General features: G+C 33.7%; 1 protein-coding gene across 1 annotated transcript in view; it reads right to left on the bottom strand.

Moving 5' to 3' along the window:
• Positions 1-23,101, bottom strand: part of RFX6 (regulatory factor X6) — a 53,068-nt gene extending 29,967 nt beyond the window's left edge. Inside the window, exons 1-6 of the mRNA XM_029945499.1 lie at positions 22,879-23,101; positions 22,416-22,572; positions 19,535-19,658; positions 17,786-17,847; positions 8,810-8,887; positions 7,489-7,516 (exon numbers count right to left, since the gene is read on the bottom strand). Coding sequence (XP_029801359.1) covers positions 7,489-7,516; positions 8,810-8,887; positions 17,786-17,847; positions 19,535-19,658; positions 22,416-22,572; positions 22,879-23,101 — 672 coding nt within the window. The remainder of the gene's footprint in view (positions 1-7,488; positions 7,517-8,809; positions 8,888-17,785; positions 17,848-19,534; positions 19,659-22,415; positions 22,573-22,878) is intronic.
• Between the last annotated feature and the right edge of the window lie 10 nt (positions 23,102-23,111).

Raw genomic sequence — 23,111 nt, 5'->3', positions numbered from 1 at the left:
GCACATGTGCACCTGGAGGATGTCCATGAACTAATTTTTCAGAAAAAAAAGTTCACCCCTTGTTGATGCGAGCACTGGGTGTTGTATGTAAGCAATGAATCACAGGAATCTATCCCAAAAACCAACAGCACACTTTACACACTGTATGTTAGCCAATTTGACAATAAATTATATCAAAAAAAAGAAAAGAAAAAATGTCCACCAACAATGGAATGAATAAATGTGTTGTGGTATTTTCATACAGTGGAATATTACATAGCAGTACAAATAAAGGTATTAAAGCTACCTATTCATCAACATTGATCAATCACAAAATTTAATGCTGAATGAAACCACAAAGTCACAAAAAATGAATCGATTCTATGTAGGACAAATAATGAACAAACCAATAAAATAAAACATACAATTATCCATCACTTAGAAATATATGGTTCAGTATATTTGGTATTAAGTGGTATTAAGTACATTCATATAGTTTTGCCATAATCACACTGTAATATATATTAGGCATATATTCGTAAGTGATCACCTTTAAAGAAAAACAAAGGAGTGATTAACACCAAATTTTGGAGAGTAGTATCTTTTGGTAGGTGATCGAGGTGTGGGCACACAGAGGACTTGTATTCATTAAGCTGTGAGGTAGGTCTTGAACTTTTGTCTTATGGTTATTTTCAAAATGTGTAGAGGTGCCTCGGTGGTCCAGTTGGTTGAGCATCCGACTTTGGCTCAAGTCATGATCTCACAGTTAGTGATTTAGTGAGCCCCATTTTGGGCTCTGTGCTGACGGCTCAGATCTTATAGCCTACTTAGGATTCTGTCTCCCTCTCCCTCTGCTCCTCTCCTACTCGCGCTCTGTCTCTCAATAATAAACATTTAAAAAATAAAATAAAGTGTATGTTTGTGTTATGAACAATACATTTCCAATAAAAAATGTTAGAGTGCTAAGGAAATACATATTAAAGGACAAAGTATATCTATTGTATTTAAATACTTATTTAAAACTCTGATCTTCATAAATAGTAGTTTTGTGTAATAGACATTAGCAACGTGGAATAACAGGAGGCAAAAGTGCCGAAGGAGAATTTTTTAAATTAAATTTGTTGGATATGTTAACAATTGTGTGCAAAGTTGGTATAAATCAAATAATAATATGCAGTCCAGAGCATACAGCACAAATTGATAAACTGGGAGAAAAAATAAAACATGATCATTTTAATTACACTAATACATTTGCTGTTTCACCAAAATTGGTGCCCGGTCATAGGCCAGTTACAGAGGTCTGGGGGGGGGGGCGGTTTTACCCTCAACCAATGACATCAATAATCTTGGGTAAACTATTAAGTCTTATTTCCAAAAGAAAACAAGAAGAAACCTGTAGAAAAGAAACCATATGATTAGAAGAAGGCAAGAGGGTCTGATTTATGAGAAAAGATTAAAGGATTTAAGCAGCACAGTTTGGCTAAGTGATGACCAAAAGAGAGCATGATAACAGTCTGTAAATATTTGCAAAGCATATACCAAGGAGGGAGGATTTGTTATTTATCTTGGTACAAAGTTGTTAAACGGCCATGAATGGTCAATGTTAAGGAGAAGGAAATTCAGGCTATCAGGAGACTTCCTGGTTGAAATGTATGAAACCAAGGGGCTGGATCCCTAAGAAAAAATGGCAATTTCATCATTAAAGTTAGTTAAAACAAAATTTGGTGCGCACTAGAAGATTCACAGGAAAAGAAAGGCTGTCTTTAATCAGGACAAAGTATTGAGAATAGGTTTTGTTAGTTTAATTCCAGAGGATAAAAGGGTTCTGAAACATTCTCTAAGACATTTCTGAAATCTGAATCACTACATTTATGAATAAAAATGTAAAATTATCAAAATTCATACCACAAACTGATAATTACTCTCATCTTCTTCCTGTCTTTTTGTTTTGCTTTTCTTATTTTTCGTTTTGTTTGCTTTCATATTATGAACTATTTAAAGCTTAAAAAGGTGTAGATAAAGAGTAATAAGTAGCCATGTACTAACCAGATTGAGACAATACACATTTGAAATATTAAAGCAGCCTCTGTAGCCCTCCCTAATCTTAGTACCTTCCCTACAAGAAATACATGTTCTTCATTTAGTTTATATCATTCCTATTTAAACCCTAAAATTTACCTCTGATTTAAATACTCTTAATACATACTCTTGCTTTAAAACCTGCACAATTCAGCACATATCCTTCTACAGGCAACATTTTTTTCACTCAACTTTAGGTTTTTGAGATGAATCTAATTTGATTTTTATAGCTATAGTTCATTCATTTCCAAAGCAGTGTAGTCGTACCTCATATAAATATCTTAAACTTGATCCTCTCGCTGTATCATAATGGCCATTTGTTTGCCAGCACTCTGAGATTACCAGAAACACTGCAGTGTGCCTGCTTGCGCACCGTGCGAAGGCTTCTCTAAGAAAGCCGTCATCAGGTGTGTGCACCTTCACCTTTACTAATGACCGTCTCTCCTACTGTTCGTGAACGTTCTTCGCTCCACATGTCTAACAACGCTTATTTTCAGACTTCTGACTGCTGTTATTCCAATAATGGTGACATGATATTTTTCAGGGTTTTAATTTGCCTTTCCCTGATTGAAACTTCTCTAATTAAGTTGAGCACGTTTCACGTTTCTTGGCAGGAATGGCATTCAGAATATTTGCTGACCATATGTCATGGTCAATCAGGAGGGCTATCGTGAATACCAACAGTATTTGTAGTTATTATTTTCCATCTTGTATGAATTGCATGTTCATATACCATGTTATATTTCTGCTGGGTTGTCTTTTTATCATGGAGTTGAATATTTAACGTGTTCTAAAATAGTGCTGCCCAACAGAACTTTCTGTGATGTTGAAAGTGTTCTATGTCTGCATTACAATATTGTTTATGGTTATGAGGGACCTGAAATGTAGCTAATGTGACATAGAAGCAATATTTTATGTAATTAATAGCCATATGTGGCTGGTAGCTACTATACTGTACAGGATGGTTATATATATATATTAATCTTCTCACTCATATAAATATCCAGTTTTATTTACATATTTGAAGCCATATATATATATATATATATATATATATATATATATATATTTGCTTCTGTGTCCTCTTTTCTTCCTAATTAGCATCTTTCCATGTCTTTAAAACAGGCTCAATATATAACATAATATTTAGTCCCATAAAAGTCTTATAAATGTTGCCACCATTTCTTTATTAGTAGTAATTTAGGTTGCACACAGTTTTTCATAGTTGTCAATTACAATTTTTGCATAATATTTTGTAAGCATCTTCTGTTATTTCTTTATGTGAGATTCATGCAAAAGGAAACTGGGAGAAAGAGCATGAGCACTTGAAAGATTTGATACAGATCTTCCGGCGATTTTTCCAGGGAGTTTGCTCACTATTCACCAGAAGGATACGAAACAGCTCATCTCACCAGAACTTCACCAGCATCATCATATTAATTTCTAAATATTTGATAATTATATGATTTAAAATATTATTTATTTTTTATTTATTTGGCAGTCCATTTTTCATTTTGGCCTTTTCTGCCTTATGTGTATTTTCTATTCATGTGTTTTACTGTTTATTGTCATCTTCATATTTTTCTATATGTTGATAGGATTTTTTTACTTAATAGAATTTTATTCCATTGTCATATTTGCTGAAAATAATTTCTCCAGTCTTTCTTTTGACTTCAAATTTTATATATGATGATTTTGATACAAAATAGTTTCCAATCTCTCCATTTTATATTTTTCCTTTGAAATTTCTTAAAAAATTTTTTATGTCTTTTATTTATTTTTGAGAGAGAGAGAGAGTGCGAGCAGGGAAGGGTCAGAGAGAGAGGGAGACACAGGATCTGAAGCAGGCTCCAGGCTCTGAGCTAGCTGTCAGCACAGAGCCCGATGTGAGGCTTGAACCTACAAACCGTGAGATCATGACCTGAGCCGAAGCCGGGTGCTTCACCGACTGAGCCACCCAGGCGCCCCTGAAATTTCTTAAATTGTTTTCATCTTAGAAAATAATTCCCGGCAGCTCTTTCTGCCCACGGGTTCTATCCACATGCTTTAATAAAATCACTTTTGCACCAAAAAAAACAAAAACAAAAAAAGAAAGAAAATCATTCCTTATCCAGAAATGAAGTAGATAAAAATGTTCCTTTCTAAGTATTGTTCTTATATTTAATAATTTATATGGAATTCATACAAGGCATGAGGTATAAAATTTTTTCCAAAATGGTCCATTTTTCTAACATTATGCTATGAAGAACTTGATTTATTTGATACTATGTCTTCCTCCAAAAATCAATTAAGACAATTCACAGAAAAAAAACTTTTCCTTCATTGGTTGTAATGTCTTTTTGATCATACATTAAATCCTTATGTATACTAGGGTCTTTTCTCAGGTATCTAATCTGTTACAGATTTATTCTACCTATAGTTGAGTTTATATCATAGTGTCATAGTATTTTGATATCTGCCAGACAAGTTTCTTTTGACTATTCTTATTTACATTTACCTTAACTATTACTTCCTGTATATCCTTCTACATCAAGTGTACAGCCATTTTAATTACTTCCAAAAATCAATTACCCACTCAAGTTTTTATTAGTATATTAAATGTCTAAATTAATTTTAAAAGAATGAGCACATTTATAATATCTAACATACCTATCCAGGAAGATGGTATGTCTTTTCACTTAAAATTTTCATTTAAAATTAAAAGCTTCTGCACAGCAAACAATCAACAAAACTAAAAAGCAACTTACTGAATTGGAGAAGATATTTGCAAATAACATGTCTGATCAAGGGTTAGAATCCAAAATATATAAACAACTGATAGAACTCAAAACTCAAAAAACAAATAATCCAATGAAAACATGTACAGAAGGCATGAATAGACACCAAGAGACACATGAAAAAATCCCAACATCTCTCATCCTCAGGGAACTGCAAATCCAAACTACAGTGAGGTATCCCCTCACACCTCTCAGAATGGCCAAAATCAAAAACACAAGAAACAACAAGAATTGGTGAGGATGTAGAGAAAAGAAAATACCCTCTTGCACTGTTGGTAGGAATGCAAACTGGTGCAGCCATTATAGAAAAGAATATGGAGTTTCCTCAAAAAGTTAAAAATAGAACTACCTTACAATCCACTACCAATGTTTCCCAGCTAAAATCAGTCACTTCTCTCTGTCTCTAGAGCTATCATCCTCGATCAGATATTCTTTCATACAGACTTATCCACATCTATAACATGATGCTCCTCTTATTTGCCTTCCCATATGGCAGTGGTTGACATTTGGTAATGTCAGAGGCATTTTTGGTTGTCACAAGAGGAAGGTGTGGAATCTGGTGAGTAGAAGCCAAGGATACCATGCTGATGCTAAATATCTTACAATGCACAGGACATCCCTCACAACATACAATTATATAGCTGAAAACATCAGTAATACAAAGTTTGAGAAAACCTAACCTTTACTGTTACATCTATTTCGTCACTGTTACTCTTTTCCCAAACTCCATTCCCCAAATTCCTACTTATTCAGTTCTCTCCTTAAATGCCACTTCCTATGGAAAATGTCCTTAACCACTTAAACTAGGTTAATACCCATGACCCCCATAATTAATTGCATATAATTACAGTAAAAGATATATTTCCTGCTACACTGTAAAAGAACAATTCTATCCATTCACTATTTTGTTCCTTAGTATCTATAACTCCATATATCTATTGATTAATGTCTTGACCATGAGTTTTAAAAAGTAGAACTTTATTCAGATTTTGAAAAAAGCAAATACATCTCAGCCTCAGTTTCCTTAGCTGTAAGTTAGTAACGCTAACCCCGATTTTCCCCACCTCACAGTTATTAATGTTCAAATGTAGTGAAGTATATATAGCTTGACACTGAAAGTCTCACATCCTGAGCAAACTATGATGGTTGATCACCGCAGGTACCAAACAATTTTTTAAAATTTCAGCTTTGTTAAGCAAATATTCTATTATCATTTTAAAAAATAAATTGTTATATTAAAAAAATAAAATAAAGGTCATATTGAAAAAAATAAAAAATAAAAAGTATTTAGAGTAGTTCTGAGTCTTTAGAGAGCTTTTGTGACAATTTCTATAACCATCATGGCAATGATGTGTTATTGTTGTTGCAGTCTTTGGAAATATCAGCTATATGACAGCCTAACAAAAATTTTTATTTTAAATTTATTAACAAAATCTACACCCAAATTTGTAGTGCCCTTTTCTAGAAGGAAACACTACACTGGAGAAACATTTTTCCTTTTATTCTGTGAAATGCGCCTTGCCGCGCATGCCCTGTAACAGCTGATCCTTTGCTAGTGCCACCAACCTCATCCAAGTGGTCGAAAGAACACCTGAGGGAAATTACTTAAATTCCCTGTTGACATAAACTTCAGTCAACTGAAGTATATTTCTAAGTCAATATTTTTGCACTTTCACAATTGTTTATCTAATAAAGAACTATTATTTCATTGATAAAAAGAGCAATCTAGAGGATTTTATTATGTAATTAGCCATTAACTGTATTAAAAGCACTGGTGGGAAGAAATTGGTCATTTCAAAGGGTTGGGGGCTTTATATTATTCCTTGAGATAATATGCTTGCATCATTTCACCAAACTAATGGAGTTACAATTTACCTCGGGTCCAGATTTACCACACAACACATTGTCATGTGCCCTTAGTACTGTGGCACCTCTTTTTAATGATTAGATAACTTGAGGATAATGAAGGCCTTATCGTGTGCCTAATTAGCCATGCAGTCCCTAATGGTAGTCTAACTCATTTAGATAAAGTCAGTTTGCTGATCTGTTCTTTGGTTGGGGGTAGGGAGTGGGAGGGGTGTCTAGGGAGAAAGTGTGTGAATTTGTGTGTGTGCTACAGAGATGTGCCCTTTCTCCCTAGCTGCCACGTCCACCATCCACCCTGTCTCCACACCGCACAAGAGGTCAGCAAGCTGACTATACATACACATACACTCACACAAAGTGGTTAAAACAAACCACAGCATACATTTGGATTTCTTGAGAACTATTAAAGGTTTTGCCTAATAGGTATATTCCAAATACCAATTCCTTCCATATCCTTAGCTTTAAGCCTTTTGTTTTTATTCAAATGAAAATTTCTTGGATCTGTAATGGTCATTTTCTTTGTGGTCACTAAAGTATCTGATATTAGGTGAGAATAACTGAAAAATTAGCCCTCCTAGGCTAACTGGAAATTGTTCAGTAGGTCCATGTAAAGAATCATCAGTAGCCCCAAATCCAACCTAGCTCTCTCTGAAGCTCTCGATCATGTAATGGGCTTTTAATAAATTAACATTTAGTTCTATATTTGCCAGTGTGGATGATTAGCATGTATTAATTAGTTTGCAGTACATATTATAGCAGATAATATAGAGATGAAAATAATTCTTACCTCATTCTTCAGCTTGCTTCCAGAAAACCTTAAAAATCAGTATATTCTCCATTAGTTAACATATAAATATACAGTTTTGGCAATCAAGGAAATGCAGAGTATCTACAAAGTGTTAACTTCAGATCATCATGAGTAAAAGAAACCTGGAGAAATCTGCTTGATTTTCAAAGAGACCCAAGCATTCTTAGCAACTTACTTAAAAAAATAAATCTATTAAGAGACAGTAAATGAAGAATATTTAAGGAAACCTGATAAGGTCTGCCAAGAACACTTGATATTAAATATTCGTTTGTGTTCTAGCCTGTATTTCTACTTTGTAGTGAGTCGTACTCAATAAGCTGCCAATATGTTCTTCTCCATGTCTGAGTTCATCTTAGTATGACTCAGATGAATAAAATTATTTTTTACACAAGTTACTTTACTTTTCAAAAAAATTTATTCTTTTGAGAGCTAAGAACAGTTCTTGGTAAATCATACAATATAAGGCAATTTAAGATGCAGATTTAATTATTCAGAGCTCCAATATTTAAAAAATAGTAATTGTATATTATCACTGGTTTTATTAGATGTCATCCCCGCCATCAATGACCTCCTCCTGATAGTTAGTAGTGAATTAAAGAAATGTGTTCTTTATAATCATTTGTGTATTTTCTTTCACAGAGATTCAAACAGGGCAGTAGCTTTATCTCACTTAAGGTAAACTGCTATTCAAAGTATGTATTATTAGAGATGAGTTATCATAAACTTTTCCTCTTTGTAAGGTACTGATCAAACACATAGATTTTTATTTTATTTTATATCATTTTTAGCAGGCTCTACAACCAACAAGGGGCTTGAACTCATGACCCTGAGACTAAGAATTACATGCTCTACTGACTGGCACCCCACGGACATAGATTTTTAAAACTGGTTATCTCTTGGAGAAAAAAAAAAAACATTTTCTGCCTTTATTTTATTGAATCAGACTGAAAACAGAAAGCTCGATAAGTAAATACTAATTTAAAAACAATTCTACTTCTTTGATTATTCTTTTTCATCTCTGAGATACATTCACTATTAATTTCTCATTACTTGATTATTCTTTTTAATGTCTCTGGGATATCTTATTCACTATTAACTTCTCATTAATGATTGCAAATTTCATAAATTACCCAATAATCTAGACTATATCATTGTGAATGTCCACACAAAGTTGAAATTAAGGTCTGATGCTTAAAAGAAAACATCTCAATTTACAAAATGAGAAAGTCTTTCATTCAATTGCAATTATATATATTTCAGGAAATGCAGAGAATTTGTCTTGAAGAAAGCAGAACTCTACCTTGTCAGGCCCTTTCCAGAATAAACGGAGTGGTAATATGCGCTGCTCTCTTTGATGCCAATCCCGTAATAATGATACCTGGAGCAAGGACAGGAACCAACTCTGTGTTAATGAAGGAGTTTTTTAAGGGGGAGGAGGAGATAAAGTACAGTTGAGGGAAAGCACAGCTAAGAACTGCATCCCTCTGATCATCTTTTCCTGACTTTTTTCAAGTAGCATCTTAATGTGCTAAATCCCTTTTGTGGTAGGTCATTAGTCCTACTTATGGTCATATTTCTGGTTCTAGGAATAAAAAAGAAGAACAGCCAATCCCCTTCTAATCCCTAAAAATATAGGTTTCAGCAACCAAAAAATTTACAAATATGGACATTGAAATGTAACCACTTAAATTTGTGAATGTCAGCATTGGCTCCAAGTGTCATTCTGGAAATTACTGTTTCAATTTGAATTTAGTCAATTGAAAAAAAAATGATAGGTTTTCTCTATAGTATATTTATGGAGAAAAAAGTATGCCATTGTATGGAGGAAGATATTAATATCATGCATAGGAAAATGTGTGAAGCATGTGACCTTTCAAACTTTAGTTTCCTCATGAGGAATGAGAAGCCTAATACACTGTCATTTTCACTTCGAACTTTAGTGCAACAATGAGAGAAAAACTCTACCATGGAATGAACCATGTCACAAATACTTTATTATAAATGTGTTTATGGATCCTTAACTACCCACACGTATAGCCTGTCATCAGTTCTCAAGTTGTAGCTCATTCTTATGAGCTGTAGACTCCTGACTTACTACATACCCACGTACAAGCACTACAAATATTATACAAAAGCTAACCAAATAGTGGGAATTAGTAAGGGTGGCTGAAGCTGCTAATTTCTGTCTTTCGTCCTTCCCCAACTCCAACATATGCAGCAGCACTTGGTTACCTATTGTTTCAATTTGCATTCATCTAAAATCAGGCAAGGAATGAAATAAAAGTGAGTAAAGGGGTTGCCAGGGGACTCCAGTGTAACCATATTTAGAATTTCATTACTTAGCATCATCATCCGAGTTTAAAGTGGACAAGACAGTGTGGATCTAAGTTTCAAGGCCCCTTTTCTGACCTTAGCAATAAAAAAAAAGTTGACACAGCAAGTGAGCCCCAAACATTTCCAAGGCCCAGGACAAATGAAAGCCAACGTACCATATACTTAAATATTCAAATCTAAATCATGTTTACTTATTTATTTTTGAGGTGGCAGGGGTGTGGGAGAGGGACAGAGAGGGGAGACAGGTTCCACACTGTCAGCACAGACCCCGATGCAAGACTCGAACTCATGAGCCATGAGATCATGACCTGAGCCAAAGCTGGAAGCTTTAGAGTTAGCAAAGGATGTTTGAGAACAAGGGGATCTATTACAATGGAAATAGATTGTAATTTCATTTTCTTTTGCAAAGTTTTCTATTTATTCCATGGATGCTATCGTTCAAATAACTATATTTTATCCACTTGCTGAAGCAATATACATTGATCATTGCTTTAAAAGTTGATAATTTTGATCTTTATGTTTCTTGTCTGCAATCCTTTTTCAATAGATAGATAATAATATGCCATGGTAAAGTGGTGTGTCATGCAGATTTGATAAGAAATTACATTGCCTGGTGGTAGACAAAAGTCATTGGACAAGTCAAAGGGATGACCAGGAGTTCAACAAATATTAGAAGACATACTGTGTCCTGACAACTATGCTAGATGGCAATACAATAAAAAAAAACAGACATGGAAAATCAGGTCAGATATGTGCTTCTGAATTACACTTTTGTTCATGGCTTCCTGAGCCCAATCACTTGTCAGTCATGGAGCAGTGACCACACTGACTGAGGCACACTGACTTCCATTTTTAAAAATCACCTGATGACCAGGTTTTCTAAAAATTTCAACATCCTTTAGCACTTAGTAATACTGACTAAGATGAATTTGTAATTTTTTTCTTATTTTCTGACTTTTAAGGAAAGGATATTCTAATTGCACAATTCATTTGTCCCTTATTTTTCTAAAATGACTATTATTTTTCCTTCTTTCCAATCATAGGCAAAAACATCTTCAAAAATGGAAGTATATAATATTTCTGACTACATTCAGAGCCAAGATTTTACATCTTAATGGCCTGACCCCATCCCAGCAAAAGAAAATCCTTTTAAAATAATGTATTTTATTAGTAGGCCAAATGTAAATGCCGTTATCAATCCAGATGCTCACTGAGCACTCTTTGTTTCAATGGGTCATGTTGCCTCCGTACTCAAGAAGCAAAAGATATATATATATATACATATATATATAGAATATAATTTTGTATCTCAATTTTATTTAAAATTAGAAATTCTTAAGTGAAAATATTTTGAATGTGTTTGCACTCAGCATAAACACTTCCTCTTCTAGCTCAGCATGAATCATGTTAAGCAAGCATTGGTAACAAGAATCGTTAACACCTATACCATTGATCTGGATTTTTCTTATTTGATGATCCATATATAAACAAGAACTCCTTATAGAATGTAAGCTCCCTATAACAGGAAATCGTAAACATTTGTTGAATAAATAAATAATATGAGAAAAGTTAGAAATAATAATATGTCCTAAAGAATACTTTAGAAACAGGATTTTTTCAATTAAGGCCATGCATATAGTATCATATAATTAAATATATCAGCACAATTTTAAATTTGGTAGCGATTAAAGAATGTCTTGTCTAACATGATATAAGGAAATATATTAACTCCTTTAACTCGACCACAAACACTGTCTAAACTTATCTATCACTGTCACAATTACTTGTTCTCCATAAATAACTTGTGTTTTTCTCACCTTGGGGCTCTGACTTTGTTGATTTCTTCATTGGAAATGCTCTTATTCCTTCATGCCCTCATCTCTTACTCATCCCTCAAGGCATAATTTTAATGCACGAAGCTTGCCTGGTTTCTCAGGCATCTACTCTCTATGCCCTTTGAACTCCTCCCTTGGTCATTTTTCCTATGTAGCTTTATACTTCATACCATTGGTGAGTGTATACATGGCTTAGCTCTCCTACTAAACTTTAGACTTAGAGGAAGGGAATTGTATTTTTCCCTTCACTGATTTTCTCCCTAGAAATTACTGTATAGAAAAATCCTCATTTTTTTGGATGAACCAATGTATCCTGCTAGAAATTTAGATACTGATAAAACACAAATTCTCTTAAAGCCAATACTTTCAATAACTGCTTTGTAGCACTGTGTATTCACAGGCTACCAGTAAAATATTGTATAGATAAACAATGTATACAAAGGGCATGAAATCAGTGTTTAAGTAGAAAGACTGTTTGTTGTTAGAAATATAAATCTTAATACTTTGCAATGACCATGTAATGCTTTTGCACATCTCCTATCTTGTTTCTTCTGGAACTAATAAAATAAACCTTTACCCCTTAATCTTCTTTTTAGTCTACTAGATACATATTATCATTTAAGTGATGATTTCATGTCTTTGAGAACAGAGAAGAGATAATAAATGAGTAGCTCTGTCTTCCTAAAGGTAAACCTCATAAAACTAGGAAGAGTAATTTCATGCAAAGTATACATGAATTTTTCATCTCAATCCCTACATTTTATAGTATTATTTTATTGTTAATATAGTCCCCTGAAATGTCTTGCTAAAAAATATTTGCCAGAAATATTCTAGTAAAACAAATACCTATGTTGGTGCATGTTGCATAAAAAGCAAGGTCTGCATAAATGTGGGATAACTAATTTTAATTACTTATTTTAATTTATATACCACTACCCTGTGCTTATTCTGTTAGTTACTCTGAATAAAGATTCCCAGATATTGAACAGTCCTTTCTCCCTATATGATTTTTTTTCCCATTTTTATTAAAGAAGATATGTGAAAACTGCTTTAGAATCCTGGGTATGACTAGCTAATTTCTTTAAGAAAATATTAGCTTAATATAAGTGGTTTTGTGATTATCTAACAAATTATGTTCATTTATTAGTGCAAACTGACCTTAGCCTTATATCAAATGATGGATCATTTATATTTTAGAAATAAAGAAAATTTATTAATTTTTATGGCCACATTTTAAAGTGAACATGTCATAAAATATTTTTAATAGGACAAATGAAATTATTGCTACTCTTACTACTAAAATATTTACATTGCACCTAATACTTTTCTTCACTTGCTGATAAATTTCTACCTGCACCTATACTTCTTCTTTCCTATTTCAGTCATTATATAGAATTCCTGAAACATATGTTCCTGCTGAGCTGGTAGCGCTGATGTTAGTTTACACTACACAAATGATAACTGATAAGGAAATGATGGGATTAAGCTGTTCAGGGACTTGCAATAACTTACTATGATAAGAGCAGCTGCCATATCAGTTTTATTAACCCACTAAATCACTACTAATAAATAAGATAATAGCTTTTGTCCATCATGTCTGAAAACCAAGATTTGACTAATCAAAGTCTACAAGAAATTAAAATGTAACTTCAAAGCAAACAGTCTACTGTGTACATGAAATCTACTTGGTGGTCTCAACTATCAGCTGTTCTGAGCAATGGTGGGATACAGGCTTTTTCTTCATCACTGGATCCCTAGGGCCTAGAAAGTACCAGGACACTCAATAAAATGCTTATTAAATAAATGAATCTTAATAGTGAAAGTTTTTTGATAGCATATATCCTATCCTGCTATTAGCATCTTAAAAACTCTTTAGCACCATGCTCTGTACGTTTATATAAATATGAATGGATTGATTATTGACATAATACATTTATAACATCAAACAGACAAAACTCAGTTTGCATTGCTCTTTTGTGTCTATATAATTTTATTTCATTTTTACGTTTTCCAAAATCCAAATTTAAAAATGCTGCACAGAAAAAAAAAATCAGGTATATATTTTGGCATTGGTAGTAAATCAAGGAGAAGAAAATAAAAAAATTGAAAAGCCAAGACAGTTTTTATCTGGGTGTTGAAAATGTGCAGGATCTGTCACTGGGGCTTCTTGGCAGGGAAGGGAGGGTGACAGTGAAGGAAGGGACAGAGAGCTGAAGCTGCTGGCACCCCTGTAAACTGACTGGGCTTGTCCCCAACACACTTTCAGGGTAAATGTTCTAGGAAGAGACTTTGTGACCCCAAGAGTTGACCTTTAAAGACCTTTTTCCATAACTATTGGTACTACTGGCTTCTTATGTAGAACATCAGACCTGCCCCTGGAAACAAATTTTTTTATTTTTAATTGTTTCTAATTGTGACATCTGGTGATATCTGGTGATCTGTGATACCTACCTACTTATTCTGTCCATTTGGATTTTTTGTTTGTTTTTAATGTATCTGTTTTAAATATTTTATCTCTTTCTTTTGGCTGAATAAAATTTTTGCCTCATTTTATTTAGTTAAACATTTTTATCTTTAACTTTCATGAGGTCCTTGAAAGTAACACCCACATAATTGTGAGTGTGAGGAGGACTGATCATTTAGAGAAAAACAAAAACCAAAAATCTTGAAAATAGACACAAAATTCACTCTTATTTTTTACATCCTACTAAACACCTCTTTGTCACAAAGATCAATGCTTCCTAAACTTTTGGATTTCCTACATGGAGTAAAATTTGGAAAGTAATATTGTTCTATGAACCCTGAAGGCAGCCAGAGACAGTTTTAGAAATATGGTGCTATCCTGTACCCAGATTACAGAACTTTTTGAGTTAATCAGGATCAAAATAAATCCTGCCTGAAAGACTCAAATGAAAGGACTGGACAGACTCTAACTATTCTATGAGAATTTGGCAAAAATTGAGAGCTTATGTTTTTAAATAACCATAATTATACAGTGATATAATGTTAATATATTTTAACATATGATCCACAGAAGTAAAAATAAATACTTATATTTTTCAAATAATTCAACAAGCATTTAGTGATAGAATGCTTAAGGCACTAGAATAAATGCTACTCCAAGTTTTGCAAAATTAATTGTAAAATTTGGAGAAATTATAAATTTTACTTTCTCCAAAATATGCTAATTTCTTCATTTATATTTCTGTGTTTTACAGATTTATCATATTTCTCATTGTTCATATTTCATATTGCTACATTTTTTGAAATATTAAATAGTCATTAGAAATGATGACTGTGAAAACAATATACCAACATAAAGAAATGCTTAGGACAAAAATTAAGGGCTGCCTAGGTGGCTCAGTCAGTTAAACCTCCAACTTTTGATTTTGACTCAGGTCATCATCTCATGGTTTGTGGGTTTGAGCCCCGCATAGGGTTCTGTGCTGACAGCACAGAAGCTGCTTGGGATTCTCTCTCCATCTATCTCTGTCCCTCACCTGCTCACTTTCTCTCTTAAAAATAAATAAATAAATAAATAAATAAATAAATAAATAAATAAAAGAATAATTAAATTGACACATTACCAACTACCAGTTTCACAAACTCTACATGTTGCCCTATCTGTCAACATAGTTTGCCTGTGGAAATTTTTTCCCTCAGGATATCAAAATATCAAAAATATAATAAGCAAGTTATAAAAAGCAAATGTCATATTGGGAAGGTAGAAAATAATTCAAATTATTAATGTTTTGCTCTTGGGCACATCTCCTTTTAGATATCAAACGAATTGCCTAAAGTTACCACGTGTTTCATAAACCTAAACATTTGAGCCTCACAGTGTCACAATGGATAGAGTTAATGATTCATCCCTAATCCTAAAGGCTCCTTTTAGGATTAAGTGACTTTCTCAGCAGCCTGCCTGCCTGCTTTCATGTAGTTCCTGTGAAGAGGATTTCTCTGCATTGCTTTGCCTCTTTTTCTACTATCTGTCTGCTTCAAACATTATCTGATCTTTCTTCCACCACCACAATCAGTAGGAATCAATTTCAGTAGAAATCAGCCAGTTAAAGTGTTTCAACTTTGAAAAACAAGTTAGGAGGGAAGAGACAATTCAGTCATTTTTCAATCTGGCATTTTATTCATTTTATTAATAGGAATCAATTAAAGAAATATTAATTGGTAATCGATTGTATAGCCAAATACAGAAAGGATATAAAAATGAATGAGACAAAGTCTCTATCTTCAAAATATTATCTTTTAGGGGAAGAGATAAGTTAATTTCACACTAAGATAGGTACCAATGAACTGCTATGAGGGTATGGAGAAAGAACCTACAAGAAATCAAGAGGTAAGAAAAAATTCAAAAGAGGAAATTTATGAGACATTTTTTCCAGTGGATAAGCTTTTAACATACCTGTATGGGAAAGGGCATCTTCCATGGAGGAAGACAGCATAAGTGAAAGACATTTGAGGGTGAAACAAAGAGTATTGGCACTAATTTGGTGGGAGCATAGGCTCCATGCTGAGGGGTGAGTAGATGATAAAGTAGGAAAATGTTTTGGGATTAAATCATAATGGACCCTGAATGACAAAGAGAAAAATTTGTCATGAGCTGGTGAAAGTTTCTGAGCATGACAGAGATATGATTGAATTCAAACTTTTGGAAGTCCAATTTGGAAAAATTGTATTGAAAGGACTGGAAAGATACAGTGAAGACAAGATTATGAAAGTGAGAAGAGAAAGGGACTGATTCAAGAGAATTTATAAAGTAAAATTTATTTTTTGGCGAGTAGAGCTGAGCTAGCCAATACGGTAGCTCCTAGTCACATGTTTGTACTGTGCACTCGAAATATGACTAATCTGAGTTGAGATGTGCTGTAGGAATAAAACATACAAACACTTAGTAGGAAAAAAGAAAGAATGCAAAATATCTCAATAATTTTAATTTTGATTACAAGGTTAAATGATACATCGGATACACTGGATTAAATAAACATATCAAAATTAAATAACATCTGTCTCTTTTTTCTTGTTTAATGTGGCTACTAGAAATTTTTGAATAAAATATGTTGCTGCATTATGTTGAACTAGACGCTGGGACAGAAGACATTGGATGAGGCAGAAAATGAATGGGAGAAGGAAATAGGGCCTGGCAGTTCTGTGACAGAGAAACTTTACATATTGATTCATCTTAAGAGGGCACTGTCAGCCAGTTCACATGCTAGATAGGTACCAAGGAGAATGAGTAACAGTAAAAATGAGCCATAAAGTTTTTGTCCAGGTAAAGAAATGGACAGTTACCATGTGAACAGTGGGAAGAGAAGTGAATACAGCTACTTTTGGAGAAATAGCAATGAGAAGGAAAACATCAGAGCAATTGTGAAGAGTAGAGCAGGTCTGAGATGAGTTTACTTTTATCAACATAAAAGAGATCCGAATATGTTTGTAGGCAGAAGGAAAGGAAAAAATGAAAACACAGTGGACAGAGGAAATAATGGATGAATAAGAACGTGTGACATGTAACTCTATAGAGATTGCCACAGAGAAAAGAAAAGCTAAAATTATCAAGCAAAAAAAATTAACTTTTTATTTATATTAAGAGATGACCAAAGAAGTCATTTGTGGAGGTCATTCGTCTTGAAGGGAAAAGAAGAGGATATTGAAACTATTATCTGGGAAAGAAACCAAAGGAAGAACCTGAACCATGCTTCAACTCCTGATTTTGGCCTGGCTCTTCGGGAGTTCTGTGGTTCCATTTGGTCACTTATTTAGCCATATACACTACCCTTTCATGGTATCGGTGCCTTCGGTAGAGGATTTAAGATTATGGAAATGATTCGCTTAGATTTTTTTTATCAGAAGAAATAATATATTATGATATTTCAGTATAAATTTTGCCTTTTAAACTTTATTCCAAAATCTACTTTTTTCCTTTTTAGTTCTTACAGTTGGTAAAAAAAAAAAAAAAAAAAAAATCTGCTTCATCAAGAAAAGAACACCTGATTACATTCACAGATAAAGACAATACTTGTTTTACATGTGTCAATCTTATGTACAGGGTATCATATGTACAGATCTGAGATATGCTCATTAATGTGTCTTACTTTGAATGGCCTCTTGTTCCAAGTCGCCGAGTCGTTAAGAGGGGAAATTTCTGGCGAATTGTCTAAAAAGAGAGTCAATTACTTTAGTTTTTAGGGAACATGTGGTTCTATTGCAAGCAACTTATGACCAATTAATTCAAGAATGTAAATGTTGAACTTTGGGTAACATTTAGTCTAGAAGAGGTAACATCCTACATATACCATACAGATAAGCAGTAATACATCAGCAGAGGCAGGGAGGTAGTTTTTAATGAGATTGTTCTACTGCCGCTATCTCCATTTCCAAATCAGATCATACCAGTATCTGCTTCTGCTTCATGTTACTACCTATGTACCTAGAGGGAAGACAGGAGTGTCTTTAGAATAATTTATCCAGAGATTTATCATAATTAAGTATCTCCATTCTGAAAGAATATATGAAACTTTCTCCTTCTTACCAGATCTCTAGAGCAGTATTTTAAATTGTTTCTTTCCTATGTCCATTTCTCTAAAAATTTGCTAAAAATTAGCATCTGATTAAAGAACAAAATCTCTTCTACATAAAATAAGAATTTTATGATCTTCTAAGGGCTTCATGGCAAACTTTTTGTATATGTCGGTTTCTTGGTGACTGATTCTGTAGTTTTAATCAGATTCTCAAGGTATTTCATGACTCCCCAAACAGATAAGATTTCTGCGGTAAGGTGGAATAAGACAGCAGTGCTAAAGTAGATGTTAGAAGTTGTCTCATACAACTTCCTAATTTTAGGGAATGGGCGAACCGAGTTTTGGAAGGTTAAGTGCATTTCAGAAGGTCTCACAACAAATTAGTCACTGTCCAGGCCAGAATCTACATCATGAGATTGCCGTGCACCACATCACACTGAGTCTCGTAAGCAGATAGGTTTCAAAAATAAATTTATGAAATTTTATTTTCAAAAGCTGAGAAGCTCAACTATAGTATTCATTATTTTCTGGGCAATGAGTCCCTCTACAGGTTAAAATTTGGATTTCAGTTTATATGAGATGCAATGTTTAAGGCTTAAGCTTCTTATAGTGTTTCTAGAATATCCTAGGTTCTGAGCAGAGAATGAGAAGAATCTCAAAGTATAATGCTTTCCCAAGAGATTGATATTATTTCTCAATTCTCAAAATAGGATCAACATACAGTAATGCCAATTCTACAGATTCCCATCTTAAACATACAGATCTGGTAGAAAGGAATGTTTTAAAATAAGCAATATTTAACCAGTCCTGTCACAACATTTTAGAGTTTGGGCATAAACATACTCAGAATGAAATGGAGCATCAAGGGAACTATTTATGAAATAAAGTAAAAATCTGTTAAAAACTCATATACTTGGACTAGCTAAATAATAAACACAATCACCAGTTGTATTACCAAGATACTTGGCACGACAATTTAATTTTGCTTCTCAATACAGGCCATATCATACTCTTTAATGCATCCCTCTTTGAAGGGAAATGTTACTACTCAAATGGAGCTTCCTTTAATGTCACATTGAATTGTCTGATGGCTAGGGTTCTAATATTCAAAACATATAGTAGTTTAAGGTAAAATCTACAGTAGGTAAAATCAAGATAAAACATACAGTAGTTCCAAAGACACCTGTAAGAAATTTCATGTATGCTTGTGAAACAAATTTCTTAATATTCTGTAAAAAAATTTACTCTGATGAATTTGTTTCCATACTGTCTGCCTGACATGACTTTAGCAGTAAAGTAGTATGGCCAATATGTGTCATTTACCTTTCCAAAGGTGGCTGCGCAGGCTGGCTCCAATTTCTCTTTCCTGCAGAAATCTAAATAGTGTGCATAAAGGATGCACCGTGGTAAGCAAACTCCCTCACATACGATGTAATTCTCTTCGAGCCTAAAAAGGACAGAAAATTAGGTTAAACCTTTTCTTTATTTCTTCTTTCCGTTCCCCTTTCACATTGATTTAATGACTGTTTTGAATATAGACTCTATACAAATGATTTCATGAGCAGACTTGAGTAGACTTTCTTTATTCTGGATATTATTAAAAGTCAAATGACAAAAATCAGTGTTAGAAGAGCACGAGCCCCGGTGAATACTGTTAGTGGAGTTAAAATATCATGGCCAACATGAAACCACTCCTTCCTGGTCTATATCTAAAAGAATAGGTTTCACTTCTATGAAAATCCTCATTGTTCATTACAGTTTTCTCTGTGAGATGCAAATATGAATGGTAAAATTGAAGAAGATGGTTTTTTAAAAGAATATTCTCAATACTAATGGACTTGCCAGGTTTCAGTCTGGCAAATGCCTACAATCTCTTACTTTCACTCACAAACTAGTTCTGAACCCTAAATGGTTAGGGAGGCATGACAATTCATTTATTTACAAAATCCCTAATACTAAATGCACTTCACCGAAATGGTACTGATCTACTTCTACCCTATGCCTTTTTCTGTGATCAGTATAATTGCCTAAAACATACTTGAAACATAATGTACTTCTCTATAGATGTCTCCAAATATGAAATATAAATTCAACTTTGTTACAAGTGCAATTCTATAAATTTTGAAAATTTAGACATAATTCTATTTAATGTTAATGTCTGCAATTGCAATTAAACACAATTTATATAAATTTAATAATATATACTTAAGTGTTACAAATATCAAAACAGCAATCAAGAAATCAGAACTTGTAGACGTATTCCCAATTTTCCTAACAATTCAATAGGTGATAGTGAATAAAATTTATGTATACCCCTTTTCTGTATAATAAAATTATAATTATTATTATATAGGAACAATGCAATATTGATCATGGATTCAGATTAAAATTGAGTGAAACTATTCAGATCTCTGATTTAGCATATTCCCTAGATGCATGAGATGAAAGCTAAAGGAGATGTTCATCAGACTTAAAGCATCAGATGCATTTCTACGCATTTCTACATTTCTATGAAGAAGAACAAAACAAAACAAAACCCAGGAAGATTTACATCTATAAAACCAAACCTAGCTGACACCTGAAAACTGGAGTTACTTAGATTTTTTCTTATTTTAGTTTTCAGCTCCAATTCTTAATATTTCCCAAAAATCTATATAACCCTGCGGGAAACTTCTCAAAGTACAAATAAGTCACTTAGTTTTTTTAAAAAACTATATGTAACATTCTTTTATTTGAAAGGGGTGGAAGGTTCAAACAAAAACTATGGTATTTTGAGTTTCAGAAAATGAAATCATTAAGAAAACATTCAACTATATAAAAATTATATTTATATATATATTTATTTATTTTATTTATATGTTTTGACGTTGTTGTAGGGATTGTCTTTACCTTCAAAATACTGGATAATCCCAGCCATGAATATGGCTGATTTGGGGTATGACATTTTTTTCTTTAATTGTAATGCAATCAATCATATTTATAAGACAAAAAACCAAGTTTGTTTCCATTCACTCGATTTGAAGGGAAAAATGAAGTGATCATTCAGCAGATCTCCTTAATATATCTTTAATCAATACTTCTGCCCCAATTATCCTAATAAAACAGTTGTATCTAAAATATTCCAGATAATTAACTCAAATATTTACTGCTCCAGTGTATTTTTAACCAGTAAGTGTGACATCAACTTCAATAGTTAAGCCATAACTTTAGAAGAATATTTGGTTTAGATTTCAAATATTTGAAAAGGTGTAAGTATATAATCACAAAAATTTAGTATATGCAAACTGTAATTCAATGTTTAAATACCTGAAAATAAAAGTTACTAGGTATTTTTTACTGGATTTTTAGATATAAATTTTTTCTATTGTATTTTTCTAAGGCTTAGTTCATACTTTACATATATACAGATTATACAACTAATCAGTAAATAGACCTTTTAAGTTATTTGCTTGTTATTTGTAACTTGGGAGGAAATTTGTACTCCTATTCATACTATGTGGGGAAGCGTAGAGTTTTTGTGTTAGATCACTCTTTGTTTTCTGCCAATATTGCAAAATGCTCTTCATATGTAGAAAGCCTACTGATAAATTCTTGGTCTTAAAAGATTTTCCATAAAATCCAATTCATGATATTTCACCATAATAAATCATATATGACAGGTGCTATAAAAACAGTTGAACATTTATTTAAGTTAATAGTGATACTTTAACAGATTTTTCTATGTCTTCTAGTTCAAACACATTTCACCTAATGACCAATATACAATAATTAATTTGTCCTCATCTGGATAAAGGCAATATTAAGATCCTCCTTTTAAGTTGTTTTTAAGAATCATGTTTTATAAACAAAAAGACTATCAAATAACAAGTATAAGAAATGAATTGATTTCATGTTAAGCAAATAAGTCATAAAAAACATTCATTATTGCTAACATTTGACGAAATTATAGTTTAGGTCAATAATGAACAAAGTGATGGGTTTTTTAATTGCAGATCATTTTTCATCAACAACTGAATATGTCTCCATACCAAATATTCAGGAAAGAAAGCAAGAAAGAAGGAAAGAAAGAAAAGATTCGTTTCGTTTTGGTATTTTAAACTTCCCCAAAAAGTCTGAGGGAGAAGCAAATTGGAAAAAGCGATTCTGAAGACACTGACTTTTAAAACTCAACAGGTGCTGAAAGGTACCGCCGTGGGGGACTTACCACTGCAGGGTGAGCTGAGTCTGCTTCTTTTTATCCTTCATCATCTGCGTGACGGTTTTTTTCTGGGACAGGTGTAGATCGGCTGCTTTGGTTTTGCTGTCGTGACCGTCTGCATCCTCTTCTTCAGAGGAAACGTTACCATTGCTTAAATGCATTTCTGATTGCAAGTTAAAAGGATGATAAAGAAAATCAGAATGCAAAATCAGTTAAGTATCCTCTAAATGGACCCTGGTACCAAACGGGGTAGCCTAAGGGGACGGAGAGGGGGTGTTGAGAGGAGAACTAAGTAAAATCCTTCGGAGTTCATTTCTAGGTGACCCAACATCTTCCTGGGGAAAATACAAAAATCAGGACTGAACATTCTACATGCTATGTTTGCGGTGTGTTTACTTTCATTGTGGGGTGCCCTTCATGGAATTCATCCCCTTGCCAGTCACATCCGCCGAGGGGGCAGAGCACTCACCTGCTTTAACTCCCGCCGGCAGCTCTGGGTCTTCCCCTTTCTCCCCGCTGCCCAGCGCGCCCCCGGGCTGCGCGGCCGCTGCCAGGTACACCCTCTCCTCGGGGTAAATGAGCAAACCCTTGCCCAGGAGCGGCACACAGCACTCCTCCTGGGCCTCAGGGGAAACTTGGGGCGAAGGCTGCGCCTGCAGGAAGGTGTCCTCCAGCTCCGGGACCTTGGCCATCCTCCTGGCC

This window comes from Suricata suricatta, chromosome 7, assembly GCF_006229205.1.
Source record: "Suricata suricatta isolate VVHF042 chromosome 7, meerkat_22Aug2017_6uvM2_HiC, whole genome shotgun sequence".
Taxonomy (NCBI): domain Eukaryota; kingdom Metazoa; phylum Chordata; class Mammalia; order Carnivora; family Herpestidae; genus Suricata; species Suricata suricatta.
Note: the sequence above shows the minus strand (reverse complement) of the source record. Positions and strands in the feature narration are given on the sequence as shown.